The sequence below is a fragment of the Hypanus sabinus genome, chromosome 12, assembly GCF_030144855.1.
Source record: "Hypanus sabinus isolate sHypSab1 chromosome 12, sHypSab1.hap1, whole genome shotgun sequence".
Lineage (NCBI taxonomy): Eukaryota > Metazoa > Chordata > Chondrichthyes > Myliobatiformes > Dasyatidae > Hypanus > Hypanus sabinus.
In genome coordinates this window covers 71767032-71781743 of record NC_082717.1, presented here as the reverse complement: position 1 = coordinate 71781743, position 14712 = coordinate 71767032, and the positions used below count along the sequence as shown (strand labels likewise).

The window sequence follows — 14712 nt, the reverse complement described above, 5'->3', positions numbered from 1 at the left end:
CATGAAAATTGGTAGGAGGTTGTGCAAGGGTGAAACAGGTTATACATCAGAGGGAAAACAGAAAGAACTTAATCCCAACAAGATGCAATGTAATGATTGGGCATAAAGTACATATACAGTAAACGTTAAGGTACTAAGAGATCTGCCTTCGTGAGCACAGAGCAACTTGGGATCCTCGTCAATAGATCTCCAAAAGTGACACCAAATGAATATGTTGGCAAAGTCATAAGGCATGCTTGCTTTCATAGCTTGTGGCATAGAATATAAGAGTTGGAATGTTATGGTCCAAGTTTACAAAACACTGATTAGGATACAGTTGGAATGTTGTATGTAATCTTGGTTGCTACAGGATAAAAAGAATGTTGTTGTGCTAGAGGGAAAACACAAGAGATTCACTAGGATGTTGCTGGATTGGAGGATGAATTATGGGGAGAGATTGGATGGGCTGGGCTTGCTTTCTCTGGTGATTGAGAAGTGACCTGAAAGAACTATATTAAGGTTATGAGAGACAGTACATAGTGTACTGTAGATAATCAAAATCTTTTTCCCTTTGGTAGAGGCATGATAGACATGAGAACATAGCTTTAAGGTGAGAAGTATAAGATATAAAGAGGTCTCCGTGGTATGTTTGTTCTCGTCCTCTCCCACCCCAACCCCCCATGCACAGAAGTGACTGAATCTGCTGTCAGAGGAAATGATGGAGTCAGATACAATTATTACGTTTACATGTCATTAGGACAGACATCCAAATAGACAAGGAATAGAAAGATACTGTCCAAATGCAGCCAAATGGGATAACTGTAGAAAGGCAAAAAGGTCAGCACGTACCTGCTGATCTAGAGGGCTCATTTCTGTACCGTACAACTCGGTGACTCTATGCTTTTCAACAGGAGGACTTTAAACTAGAGATCAACCCTGACTAATGAAATGTAGAGTGAATAGGTGAAGAGCAGAACCTTCAACACACTCCTTATTCACAAATACTGTAATCATATGACTATTCTGTGGGCAATTGCTTTCTCAGATTTGTCTACATTGGCAAAGGGCACTGTTGTGTATGTGGTCTGACTACACAACAATGCTATTAATATAAACGCTGGAGACGGGAGCTAAGTTTCATGGTTCTTTACTGGCAGAATCCGAACTTTAACACACACATACAGATCAATATGTGCCTAATAATTCATGCTCAATATGCACCTAATAGCACATTCAATGACATGTTACTAAAACATAAAAGCGTCTCTTATTATACTGCGGGTTATACAGTACACTCCTCCCCTTTTATTTTAATAGTGTATCAACTGTTTTTTTTTACTGGGGCACAATGCTAAACAAATATGTTTACCCTTTAACATACAAATGCCTACCATTTGTTTACTTAGTAACTTAATAATATCAAATTATAACAAGCTTTTTTTTACTTTTAGTCTCGGTGGGGGGGGGGTCTTCTATGCCTCTCTGGGTAACGTCTGTCATATAAAAGTCATGAAAAGTTGACCTCTGAGCATAGGGACTTAAAAAGATGTGCGCCTCCAACTTGCTGAGAGTTCTTGGCAGCAGATCGCTTCCATATAATGAAGACTCCTCTGTGCAGCTGCCCTAGATATATATGCATCCATGTGCTATCACTTGTCTTCCTTCCCCATATCTCAATTGATCCAACTGAGCTAATTACACAGCCAATCTTCCTATTCTCCTTAGATTCCAAATAGATAGCCTGACCTTTATGATACGATCCCTTATCGTAATATAACTTTCCATCTTCTATTCGTTCTTCATATCTTTGTGCTGGTGATTCAGCAGGAGTGCTGGGAAGATGCTCAGGAGAAGACGGAGATGCTGGTCTTTTCAGAGATTTAAGCTTATTGAGAGTTCGCAGATCTTCCATTATCTGTTCATCTTTTAACAAATAATATAACTACGCAGGTGCAGGTTTTTGTCTTTTGTCTGTAATTGGAACAGGGTTATTAGGTCTCCTCCTTAGTTTCCTAGTCATATTTGGATTTACCTCCATAAAATCTCCTGTGAGTCCCACTGTTTGCCTCTCATTTTCAATCATCTTTTTCTTTTCTTCTAACTTAATCTTTTCATCTTCAAATTCCTTCAGTGCTGCTTTCTTCTCTTTAATATATTTCCTTTCCACTTGTTCTGTCTCCAGTTGCAGAGAATGCTCTGCATTTTGTATTCTTCCCTAGTATTGCTGAGCTAGTTTCTTCATCCTTTTCTGATACTCCTGCAAAGTGCCTCCCTGTAACTGCTGTAGCTGTCTTTTGAGAGATGTCAATTTTTCCTGGTACATCTGTTCTTTTACTTCCAGGTAGTCTTCATCATCCTGTTTATTGGCAATATCTGTCTCCCTTGCATCCTCTGTATCTTCATCCGAGTCGCTGCCACGGATACTGCGTTTGTCCTCATTGTCGACGCTGTCTAGCTCCTCCTCGTCAATGTAATAGTCAACAATGGGTGAGAAGAGAGCTGCGGACATCTTGCTTGCGGAGCTGCCCTCCTTTTTGACACATCTAGTGCCTTGATGCTGTGACAATCCAACTGGATTTTCCTGAGCCATTCATGTCCCAGCAACGGTGGTCCTCCATTTTTCAGTACACATTTTGTCTCCGTAGGTCACTGTCACTTTAATTTTACCTTTGGGATGCACTTTCTGTCCTGTGTAAGTCTTCAGCAGTAGCTTAGTTCATTTCAGAGGTATGTGAGAAAACAGTTGTTTGTAGCCGTGTACAGAGATCACTGTTAAAGCCGAGCCTGTGTCCAACTCCATTTTCAATCTCATGGCTGCCACCTGTGGAGTGATCCTTATTACTCTTCGATCATCTGTCTCCTTCACGCTGTGAAGTGGCAGACAAGACAATTCACTTTCGCCTGAGTCATTTTCATCAGAACTGCTTTCTTCCATTTTGTGTACGTTGTTATGTTGTCTTTTCTGGGGTTTCTTGTTTCTCTGTATTTTGTCCTTTTTCACCTGTTCACTAGCTTTGCATACTCTGCCAGTGTGGCCCTGTTTGCTACAGTTTCTGCATTCTTTGTCTTTAAACCAACAGTCATCAGGGTCTTGTGACATGTTTCCACAATGGTAACACTTCTTTCCTTCATTTCTGTTCAGTAATATTTTCTTCGCAGCATATCAAGAGATTCTTGTTGTATCACTGAAGCACCACGTGCTGCTGATACCATTGATATTGCAATGTTCAGTGCCTTCTCTAATGTAAGGTCTTTTTCCCACAGGAACTTCTTCTGTGTGGTTTCACAGTGCATGCCACACACTAAACTGTCCTTCAATGTGTCTGACAGACCAGCTCCAAATTGACAATATTCTGATAATTTGCAAAATTCAGCACAACATTCAGGAATGCTTTCATTTTTTGCTCCGATTTCCTTTGTGAAATTTAAATATTTCAGCAATGACCAGTGGTTTGGGGTTTAAATGCTGTTGGGAGTGTCTACTATTTGAACGTTTTGTCAACTGGCTTTTCAGAGATTAACAAGCTCCGTAGCAGCCCATATGTTTTTGATCCCATAATAAGTAAGACACTGGCTTTCTTTTCATCATAAACACCGTTACCCTCACAATACAACTCCACTCTCTCAGTGTAAATTGCCCAGTCTTCAATGCCATTATCATGTGTTGTAATGGTTCTAATCATCACCATCTTTGTTTTGTTAATTTAGCCCCGTTTCCCCCTTGTTTTCTTTTTGACTCACGTGTCCTTTTTGCTAGCACCACGAGTGCACTCCATCCAGATGTGTGTGTCGCTCCTTTTTATCTCCCTTCTGTGGCAGACAGACCCTCAATCCCTGGGGGTCAGCGCTGGCTGTGGTCTCGGCTGAACCTGCTGCGGCTCCAACTGTGTCTCTTGGTCTCCTGACGTTACCGACCCCGGCTGTGCTCCCACTTCCTTTCGGACTCACAACCTCCTTCTCCTGGGCTCACTCCTTGGCTCATTCCTTGTGCTCTTCCTCCAAGTGTCATTATCAATTAAAACACAGCGTTCTGATATGATGTAGGTTCATTAACCTTGTCGCCAATTTGTTGTGTATGTGGCCTGGCTACACAACAATGCTATTAATATAAATGCTGCAGACGGGAGCTAAAGTTTCATGGTTCTTTACTGGCAGAATCCGAACTTTAACACACACGTACAGATCAATACGCGCCTAATAACGCATGCTCAATATGTGCCTAATAGCACATTCAACAACGTGTTACTAAAACATAAAGTAGTCCCTTATTATACTGTAGGCTATACGGTACAGGCACAAATCCTTACAGCTCCGATCAGCTGTGCTTCAGCCCAGTGTCGTTCATCTGCAAAGGAGAATGCACATGCTAGCACTTTTGCAGATAAATGGCACAAGGACAAAGGTGTATAGGACTTACAAGGAGAGTCACTCCAAGTACAGTAAGCTCAAAGCTACATGTGCAACACAGTTACTGTGGAAAGAGACAATACAACATCCAATTGTACAGATGGTGTCCATTTGTCACAGTGGGCTCGTGAGATATTGTTCATGTAATTAAATTAGTAGTACAATAAAATTAACTATGCATACTTTAGTTCTGAATAAACTTAAGTTTCTCTAGGATGGGACACTTCCAAAACATAAAAATAAGTTAAGTGTTACATATTGATGTCATATGTGTAAAATGTATTTTTTCCCATGATGATATTGGGTATAATTGAATTACAGGGACTCCTAGGTTCCTGAAGACCTGATTTACAGAAACCTAACATAAAACAAAATCTCTCATAAATACTGTAAATAATTTTTCAAAATAGGAAAGTTAATTATGGAAATGCAAACATCTTCAGGCATTATGGAATAAAAGTAACAGCTAGTTAATTCAAGACAAACCATTAAAATATAGTTTACATGCAACCTACCCACAGTAATCAGTCACTATTAAGAACACAATTGCTAGTTCACAGCAGGCAAGCACATTTGCTAAAAAATATTCCCCTTCTCCCCTGTGTAACCTTTTACCTCTTCTCACCTGCCTATCACTTTCCCCTAGGCAAACACGAGGAAATCTGCAGATGCTGGAATTTCAAGCAACACACACAAAATGCTGGTGGAATGCAGCAGGCCAGGCAGCATTTATAGGAAGAAGTACAGTCAACGTTTCGGGCCAAAACCCTTTGTCAGTCCTAACGAAGGGTCTCGGCCCGAAATGTTGACTGTACATCTTCATATAGATGCTACCTGGCCTGCTGCGTTCCACTTTCCCCTAGGTCCCCTCCTCCTTCCCCCCTCTATCAGATTCCTTCTTCAGCCCTTGACCTCACCCACCCACCTGGCTTCACCTTCCAGCTAGCTTTATTCTCCTCCACCGACCTTTTTATTCTAGTGTATTCCACTTTCCTTCTCAGACCTGAAGAAGGGTCTCAGCTCAAAACATCAACTGTTTATTTATTTCCATAGATGCTGCCTGACCTGCAGAGTTCCTCCAGCATTTTCTGTGTGTTGCCTTGGATTTCCAGCATTTGCAGACTTCCTTGTATTTATGATTGGCCATTTGAAGGTTTGCTTTGGAAAATGATAAGGCCATCCCTTTTATTTACACTCCTAAAAAGCTATATAACATCCATTGATGCTTTAAGGCTGTCTAAACTAGCCACTGACATAGGACATTCTGATTCTGTAAAATTGTACACACAATACAATAAATACATTTCATGTTAATTGACCCTCAGTGAAATCACTCCTTTCTGACTTGTGGGAAAAAATGGCTCAGAGAATTTAGAATCAAACTTGTCACTAACTTGGAATGCAAGTTAGTGCTACCCCTGCCCCTATACCTCCTCCCTCTTTACCATTCAGAGCCCCAAACAGTCCTTCCAGATGAGGCGACACTTCAGCTGTAAGTCTGTTGGGGTCATATACTCTGTCTGGTGGACCTGGTGTGGCCTCCTGTATGCCTGCGAGACCTGATGTAGATTGCAACACCGTTTTGCTGAGCACCTCGCTCTGTCCACCCATTTTAATTCCAATTCCCATTCAATATGTCAATCCACGGCCTTCTCTACTGTCATGGTAAGGCCACACTCAGGTTGGAAGAACTACACCTTATATTGTCTGGGTAGTCTCCAACCTAATGGCATGGACATCAATTTCTCAAACCTCTGGTAATGACTCCCCCCCACTCACCATTCTGCATCCCCTTTTCCCTCTCTCACCATATCTCCTTGCCTGCCCATCGCCTCCCTCTTGTGCTCTTCCCCCCTTTTCTTTCTTTCATGTCCTTCTGTCCTCTCCTATTAGATTCCCCCTTCTCTAGCTCTGTACCTCTTTCACCAATCAACTTTCCAGCGCTTTACTTCATCTCTCCCCCTCCTGGTTTCACCTATCACCTTGTGTTTCTCCCTCCTCCCCTCCCTTTTAACTCTACTCCTCATTTTCTCTTCTCCATTCCTGCTAAAGAGTCAAGGCCTGAAACATTGACTGCACTCTTTCGAATAGATGCTGCCTGGCTTGCCATATTCCTCCAGCATTTTGTGTTGCTTGGATTTCCAGCATCTGCATATTTTCACGTTTGTGATGTGAAATTTGCTGTTTTGCAACAACAGTGTTTTTTAAACAAAACGTTTACAGAACAGAGGACTGCCTATATATTCTAGTCAATTTCAAAGCCATATTAGATACTACTATATTTTTGTCAAACAGTTCTACAATATAATCTGAAACCCCCTGGTTTCCTTGGCTACTTAAGTCTAGAGATGACAACCTCTGGCCCCGTCAAATTCATGAGATTGAGGCACTGCACTCAATTTTGTTTCACTTAGCTTATTAAACATATGATGTCAAAGCTAGATAAATGAATTCCAAAATGCCAGACCATAATGAACCTTGCCAATGGTTCTGATCAAAACGACTGATGTTAGACCATTTAAACAGCCACAAATTCTGGACTTAAATGTAGGCTTCGTGAAACATTAGTGCCAGTGGCTACTGCAAACTCATAAGGCAAAATAGCCACCTATTCACCTATGCAGTCCAGTTTTGCCTAGAAAAATAATCACTTGGACTATGCTTATACCTTGCAAAATTCGGGATTCTATTGGAAATGGGATTCTAGGATTTAGACTGCATTATTATTTTCCTTTAATACTTTCAAGTTTGACTTTAAATTGTTTGCTTCAGCTTCAAGAGTTTATAAACATCTCTGAAGTTCAGGATGTTCTGATGACCTACTCTGGTACTCATAGGAAGACTGAATCAAAAGAAAAGTGGAGGGATAACTTAGAAACAGGAGCAATAGAAGGTAAAGACGAAGAGTGGAGGAGAGCAAATAGAAGTAAGTCAGAGGAGACGCCACCCTTAATAGAGAGCAGCCACATTGGAGGTCGCTCCGCACTGTCAACCGGCCTGAAAACAGTGTCAACAACGTGGGAGGGGAAAATGACGGTACGCATTTGCACGGCGAGAGCATTCACAGCGACTGGACGGAGGCATCGCTCAGCCACAAGTTGTCCGGGCGCCTGGTGACCGCTGGCAGAGGGTTGACGGCCTTGCATGCTCAAAGCTTACCTGCATGCACAAGCACAAACCCCACGTTCCTCCCGTCCACGGCCGCTTCTCGATCGCTTCTCCTCATCGGCGCGGCTCCTTCAGCGGCACCGGGCCAGGCCCCGCCAGGAGGGTGTGCATCCGCAGCTCCCAGGCACCCGCTCCCCGCAGCCTCCATGGTCACACTCAACCGCCATACCGTTCCCCTTCCATCGGTCGGTCAAGCTGGCACTGGAGGGGGACGGAGCGGAGAGGACCGCCCCCACGAATGATTGACAGCTCTTCTCCGCGGTCAGCACCGCCGCGCTCGCGGCTGAATGAACGGACGGCTGCGGAGCGGTCACCGGTATCCTTCCGGGTCAGCCAGTTCCCGCCTCTCGCATGGCAGCGTGCGGCCGCCCCATCATCTGCGGCGTTATTTTTGTGCGGGGCGAGGAACTTAGTGACAACACGCAAAATGCCAGGCGAAATCAGCAGGCCAGGAATGGAAGTTAGGCTTTCAGCCCCACAGTAGGTTGCTGCATTAACTCCGATATCTTACGGTCAACGCTGATGACCCGTTTCCATGTTCTTCGAAAAGCCCCCATAGTTTGACGTGTAACTCAGTTGGTAATGTTTGTAGTGCTCTTTTCCCACTCACTGGGTTCCTGGTTTACAAACTCCCTTATACTCACTAGAGCACCAGTGTTCATGCTTCTTTGTTGGCAGAATCTCAGATGGTGATGAGAGGGCATACAGGAGCAAGATAGGGCATAGAACATAGAAAACCTATAGCACAATACAGGCCCTTCGGCCCACAAAGTGAGCTGAACATGTCCCTACCTTAGAACTACTTGGGCTTTACCCACAGAGTTCTGTTTTAAAAAGCTCCATGTAGCCATCCAGGTGTCTCTTTAAAGACCCTATCATTTCTTCCGCCACCAGCAGCTGATTCCACACACTCACCACTCTCTGCGTAAAAAACTTAACCCTGACATCTCTTCTGTACCAACTTCCAAGCACCTTAAAACTATGCCCTCTCATGCTAGCCATTTCAGCCTTGGGGAAAAGCCTCTGACTATCCACACGATCAATGCCTCTCATTATCTTGTACACCTCTATTAAGTCACCCCTCATCTTTCATCGCTCCAAGGAGAAAAGGCTGAGTTCACTCAACCTATTCTCATAAAGCATGCTCCCCAATCCAGGCAACATCTTTGTACATCTCCTCTGCACCCTTTCTGTGGTTTCCACATCCTTTCTGTAGTAAGGTGACCAGAATTGAGCACAGTACTCCCAAGTGGAGTCTGACCAGGGTCCTATATAGCTGCAACATTACTTCTCGGCTCCTAAACTCAATCCCACGATTGATGAAGGCCAATGTACTGAATGCCTTCTTAACACAGAGACAACCTGCGCAGCAGCTTTGCGTGTCCTATATACTCAGACCCCAAGATCCCTCTGATCCTCCACACTGCCAAGAGTTTTACTATTAATACTATATTCTGCCATCATATTTACCTACGAAAATGAACCACCTCACACTTATCTGGGTTGAACTCCATCTGCCACTTCTCAGCCCAGTTTTGCATCCTATCAATGTCCCGTTGTAACCTCTGACAGTCCTCCACACTATCCACAACACCCCCAACCTTTGTGTCATCAGCAAATTTACTAACCCATCCCTCCACTTCCTCATTAATGAAAATCACAAAAAGTAGGGGTCCCAGGACAGATCCCTGAGGCACACCACTGGTCACTGGGCTCCATACAGAATATGACCCATCTACAACCACTCTTTGCCTTCTGTGGGCAAGCCAGTTCTGGATCCACAAAGCAATGTTCCCTTGGATCCCATGCCTCCTTACTTTCTCAATAAGCCTTGCATGGGGTACCTTATCAAATGCCTTGCTAAAATCCATATACATTACATGTACAGCTCTACCTTCGTCAATGTGTTTAGTCACATCCTCAAGAAATTCAATCAGACTCATAAGGTACGACCTGCCTTTGACAAAGCCATGCTGACTATTCCTAATCATATTATGCTTCTTCAAATGTTCATAAATCCTGCCTCTCAGGATCTTCTCCATCAACTTACCAACCACTGAAGTAAGACGCACTGGCCTATAATTTCCTGTGCTATCCCTACTCCCTTTCTTGAATAAGGGAACAATATCCGCAACCCTCCAATCCTCCGGAACCTCTCCCATCCTCATTAATCTCTCCCATCCTCATTAATGATGCAAAGATCATCACCAGATGCTCAGCAATTGCCTCCCTCGCTTCCTACAGTTCCCAAAAGCTCCAGCATATCCTCTACCTTAATATCTACATGCTCAAGCTTTTCAGTCTGCTGCAAGTCATCCCTACAATTGGCAAGATATACCAGCTAGTTAAATAGTGTTGCAACAACAACCTTGCACACAATGTCAGTAAGGCCAGATAACTGATTGTGGACTTCAGAAAGGGTAAGGTGAGTGAATATACACCAATCCTCATAGAGGGATCAGAAGTGGAGAGGGTGTCACCATGATTCAGATATGGCCCAAGTACGGAGTGAGAGACACTGAAACAGGTCGATAGTTCACAGACTTTAATTTGAAAAAGGGAAAATAAAACAATAAACGCTAGGCCAAACAGGGTCGTTAACTAAAACTCTCAAAAAGGAAATGAAGCCTACACTGTGGCCGAAAAGAATATGTAGACATTAAACGAATACTGCTAGTCTTCAGAGTCAGTTGATTTTGAAAGTCCAATGGCTCAGGGAAGGCCGAATGCAAAACAGCAGCAACCCTTTGGTATGCTCTGTCCAAGTCTCAACAAGCACTACGATGACAAGAATGTAGTTGAATACTATCACAATTAAATAATAATTACCTGACGTGCAAATTCACAATTGCCGTTATCTACTGTGCTGCCAAATTCGTGGTTGTGATGAAGGCAGAGCAATTTTAAGTTCTTGAGTATCAGTATCTCCATGGACTTAACCTGGACCCAACATATCGATGCAGCTATAAAGGAGGCAAGACAGCAGCTATATTTCATTAGGAGTTTGAGGAGATTTAGAATGTCACCAAAAAACACTTGCATATTTCTACAGACGTACTGTGGAGAGCATTCTTACTGGCTGCATCACTAGCTGGAATCAGGGTTACTGTACGGGATGGAAGTAGGCTATAGAGAATTGTAAAATTAGTCAGCTCCATCATGGGCATTGACTTCTGTAGTATGCAGGACATCTTCAAGGAGTGATGTCTCAAAAAGGCGGCATCCATCATAAAGGACTCCCACCACCCAAGACATGCCCTCTTCTCATTGCTATCATCAGGAAGGGGGTGTAGAAGCCTGAAAGCACACACACACACAATAGTTCAGGAACAGCTTCTTCCCCTCTGCCATCCGATTTCTGAATGGACATTGAACCTATGAATAATACGTAACTACTTTTTGTTGCATTTATTTAATTAAACTATTTAATATATATATTTACTGTAATTCAGTTTTTCATCTGTTATAATATATTGCATTGTACAGCTATTGTAAAGTTAACAAATTTCATGATGTATTCTGGTGATATTAAACCTGATTCTGATTCCTTTGAGCTTACCTGATCACTGAAAAGATACTACAATACTGTGGAATATCGAAAAATTGATTTAAACTATGTTGGAGTATTAAAAAGTAATATCCAGTAGTCCCGAAAATCAGATTATTCGTCTCCACTAAATTCCTGATTATGTCTGATTTCTGTTTTTTTCCCCATCACATTCTACAGGGCTTGTATTGAGAGCATCCTGAGCAGCTGCATCACTGCCTGGTTCGGAAATTGCACCATCTCGGATTGCAAGACACTGCAACGGATAGTGAGGTCTGCTGAAAAGATCATAAGGGTCTCTCTTCCTGCCATTATGGACATTTACACTACACACTGCATCAACAAAGCAAACAGCATTATGAAGGAGCCCACGCACCCCTCTTACAAACTCTTCGCCCTCCCGCCATCTGGGAAAAGACACCGAAGCATTCGAGCTCTCACGACCAGACTATGTAACAGTTTCTTCCCCCAAGCCATCAGACTCCTCAATACCCAGAGTCTGGTCTGACACCAACTTACTGCCCTCTACTGTGTCTATTGTCTTGTCTGTTATTTATTGTAATGCCTGCACTATTTTGTGCACTTTATGCAGTCCTGGGTAGGTCTGTTGTCTAGTGTTTTTTTCTCTCTGTGTTGTTTTCATGTAGTTCAGTGTAGTTTTTGTACCATTTCATGTAGCACCATGGTCCTAATAAAAATATTGTCTCATTTTTACTGTGTACTCTACCAGCAGTTATGGTTGAAATGACAATAAAAAGTGACTTGACTTGTATATAGTCCCTTCAACCTGGACAAACGTGAGACACAAAGTTGAATTTACAGTGGGGAATATAGAAATAGCAGAGAAATTAAATAAGTCAAAATTAGGAAATGTTGGAAGCACACATGATAAAGTAGCGTGAGTGGAGAAGGAAACATGATGTTGTAGGATTTTCAATGCAAGTGGAAAAGTGGGGTAATGAGTGTGTTAAAATTACAGATGGGAGTTGGGTGAAGAGAACAGACAGCATAACCGGCAGGGGGCAGACTTTGAATTGGAAAAATATAGTTAAACTGACAGGTGCATCTGTGATTGGAGAAGCAACATAAAAAATGGAGGAGGAACTCAGCAGGCCAGCAGCATTGATAGAGGGAATATAGTCCAGTCTACTGACTCAAAAGCAGTTCAAAAAGCACTCTTCTGCCTCACCTGCCCATACTTTCTTGGTCCTCACCATTGTGTTGTGGACTTCAGTCTTTGTCTATATGCTGGGAGTAGAAGTACAGCCTTATCCAAAGCATAGGAATGGGATGTCGTGCTAAGTGTTCTTGATGGTGGTATAACAGTGGTCAAGTAAGCTACAGAGATAGATGATTCAGCTTGGCCTCCTCCAGAAGTCCCCAGCATCCCAGATGTCAATATGCAGCCAATCCGATTCACTCCACGTGATATCAAGAAATGGCTGAAAGCAATGGATATGGCGAAGGCTATGGAACAAAATCCCAGCAATAGTCCTGAGGACTTGTGCTCCAGAACTTGCCACACCACTAGCCAAGCTGTTTCAGTACAGCTACAACACTGGCATCTACCCAGCAATGTGAAAAATTGCCCAGGCATGTCCTGTACACAGGAAACAGGACGTTCAACCCAGCCAGTTACCGCTCTTACCAGCCTACTCTATCAGCAAAGTAATGGAAGAGGTCATCCACCGTGTTACCATACAGCCCCTACTCGGCAATAACCTGCTTGCGGATTCCCAGTTTGGGTTCCATCAAGGCCACTCAGCTCCTGATCTCATCATCTCTTTGGTCCAAAATGGACCAAAGAGCTAAATACCAGAGGTGAGGTGAGAGTGATAGTCCTCGACATCAAGGCAGCATTTGACTGAGTATGGCATCAAGGTGCCCTAGCTAAAATAGAGTCAATGGGAATTAGGGGGGAAACCTTCCACTGGTTGGAATCATACCTGACACAAAGGAAGATGGTTGTGGTTAGAGGTCAATCATTTCATCTTCAGGGCATCACTGCAGAAGTTCTTCAGGGAAGTGTCCTAGGACTAACCATCTTCAACTGCCTCATCAATGACCTTCCTTCTGTCAGAAGGTCAGAAGCGGGGATGTTTGCAGATGACTGCACAATGTTTTGCACCATTTGTGACTCCTCAGATAGTGAAGCAGTTCATTCCCAAATGCAGCAGGACCTGGATAATATCCAGACTTGGGCTGACAAGTGGCAAGTAACATTCAAGCCAAGCAAGTGCCAGGCATTGATCATCTCCAACAAGAGAGACTCTAGCCAACATCTCTTGATGTTCAGTGGCATCACCATCACTGAATTCCCTACTATCAATATCCTGGAGGTTACCATTGACAAGAAATTCCACTGGTCTAGCCATATGAACACTGGCTACCAGAGCAGGTCAAAGGCTAGGAATCCTGCGGCGTGCAACTCAACTCCTGATTCCCCAAAGTTTGTCCTTAGGGATGCACTCACCTGGATGAGTGCAGCACCATCAACATTCAAGAAACTTGACACTATCCAGTACAAGGCAGCCCACTTGATTGGTACCCCTTCCACAAGCATCCAATCCCTCCACCATCAACGGAACAGTTTCAGCAGTGTGTACTATCTACAAGATGCACTGCAACAACACACCAAAGTTCCTAAGGCAGCACCTTCCAGACCCACGGCCACTACCATCTCGAAGGATGAGAATAACAGATACCTGGGAAAATCACCACTTGGAAATCCCCCTCCAAGTCACTTGCCATCCTGATTTGGAAACATATCTCTATTCATTTATTGTTGCTGGGTCAAAATCACGCAATTCCCTCCCTAACAGTACTATGGGTGTATCTATTCCTCAGGGACTGCACAGTTCAAGAAGGTAGCTCACCACCACCACCTTCACAAGGGCAAGTAGGGATGGGCAATAAATGCTGGCTTAGCTGGCACACCCACATCCCATACTTGAATAAATAAAAAAAGTGCTGTCTCCTTTGACCACCAGGTTCTAGGTCGGAGGAGCGGGACTGAGACAGAACCACCATGTTTGTGCACCACAATGAGTTAATCGTAAAGCATACTCCACCTCCTCTGCCTTTAAAAGACTGAGCTGTCATGTCTTTGTGGAGGCAATCTGCCCTGAGGTCTTCAGTTTTATTAAAGGTACAATAAAACTATCTGGAAGAGAATAATGGGTTTGAGCAGATTCCAGGCGGATTTGTGAAAAGGAAAACATTTTTGATTGGAATTCTTTGTGGACGTGACTGGTAGAAGGGAACCAGTGGTTGTAGTGCATTTGGGTTTCCAGAATGCTTGGGATAAGTAGGAGGTTGGTCAATCAGGTCATGAGATAGGAGTACTAGAATAGTGCACAATAATATACAGAAGGCAAAGATTAGATATAATAGTAAATTGGCAGGCTGCGACCAGTAGGGTTCTGAGAGATCAGTACATGGTGCTCTAGATATTCACAATCTACATATATCATCAATGTCAGCAGGACCAAGAGATGATGACTTCAGGAGAAGGAAACCAGAGGTCCATGAGGCCCTCATCAGAGAATTAGAAGTGTAGAGAGTCAGCAACTTTAAATTTCACGGTGTTATTCTTTTGTAGGACCTGTCCT

At 43.3% G+C, this 14712-nt stretch overlaps 2 protein-coding genes across 5 annotated transcripts in view; one reads left to right on the top strand and one right to left on the bottom strand.

The window, feature by feature from the left end:
* Window positions 1–7850, bottom strand: part of tasp1 (taspase, threonine aspartase, 1) — a 147170-nt gene extending 139320 nt beyond the window's left edge. For all 4 annotated transcript variants that reach the window (XR_009515149.1, XR_009515150.1, XM_059986205.1 and 1 more), the window contains exon 1: window positions 7546–7850. Coding sequence is in view for 2 of the 4 variants with exons in the window: in XM_059986205.1 (XP_059842188.1) it covers window positions 7546–7702 (157 nt within the window). In the remaining 2 variants the exon portion in view is untranslated. The remainder of the gene's footprint in view (window positions 1–7545) is intronic.
* LOC132402390 (uncharacterized) lies at window positions 7550–13772 on the top strand. The gene is made up of 2 exons (XM_059985249.1): window positions 7550–8034; window positions 11282–13772. The coding sequence occupies exons 1-2, from the start codon at window positions 7550–7552 to the stop codon at window positions 11607–11609; spliced, it is 813 nt and encodes a 270-aa protein (XP_059841232.1). The 3' UTR covers window positions 11610–13772.
* Window positions 13773–14712: the final 940 nt, after the last annotated feature.

Excerpts from the sequence above, each read along its gene's own strand:
- LOC132402390 (XM_059985249.1), top strand. The coding sequence starts at position 7,550 with ATGCACAAGCACAAACCCCACGTTCCTCCCGTCCACGGCCGCTTCTCG. Across the intron at positions 8,035-11,281 it reads GTTAGGCTTTCAGCCCCACA|GGCTTGTATTGAGAGCATCC; the intron begins GTAGGTTGCTGC and ends CACATTCTACAG.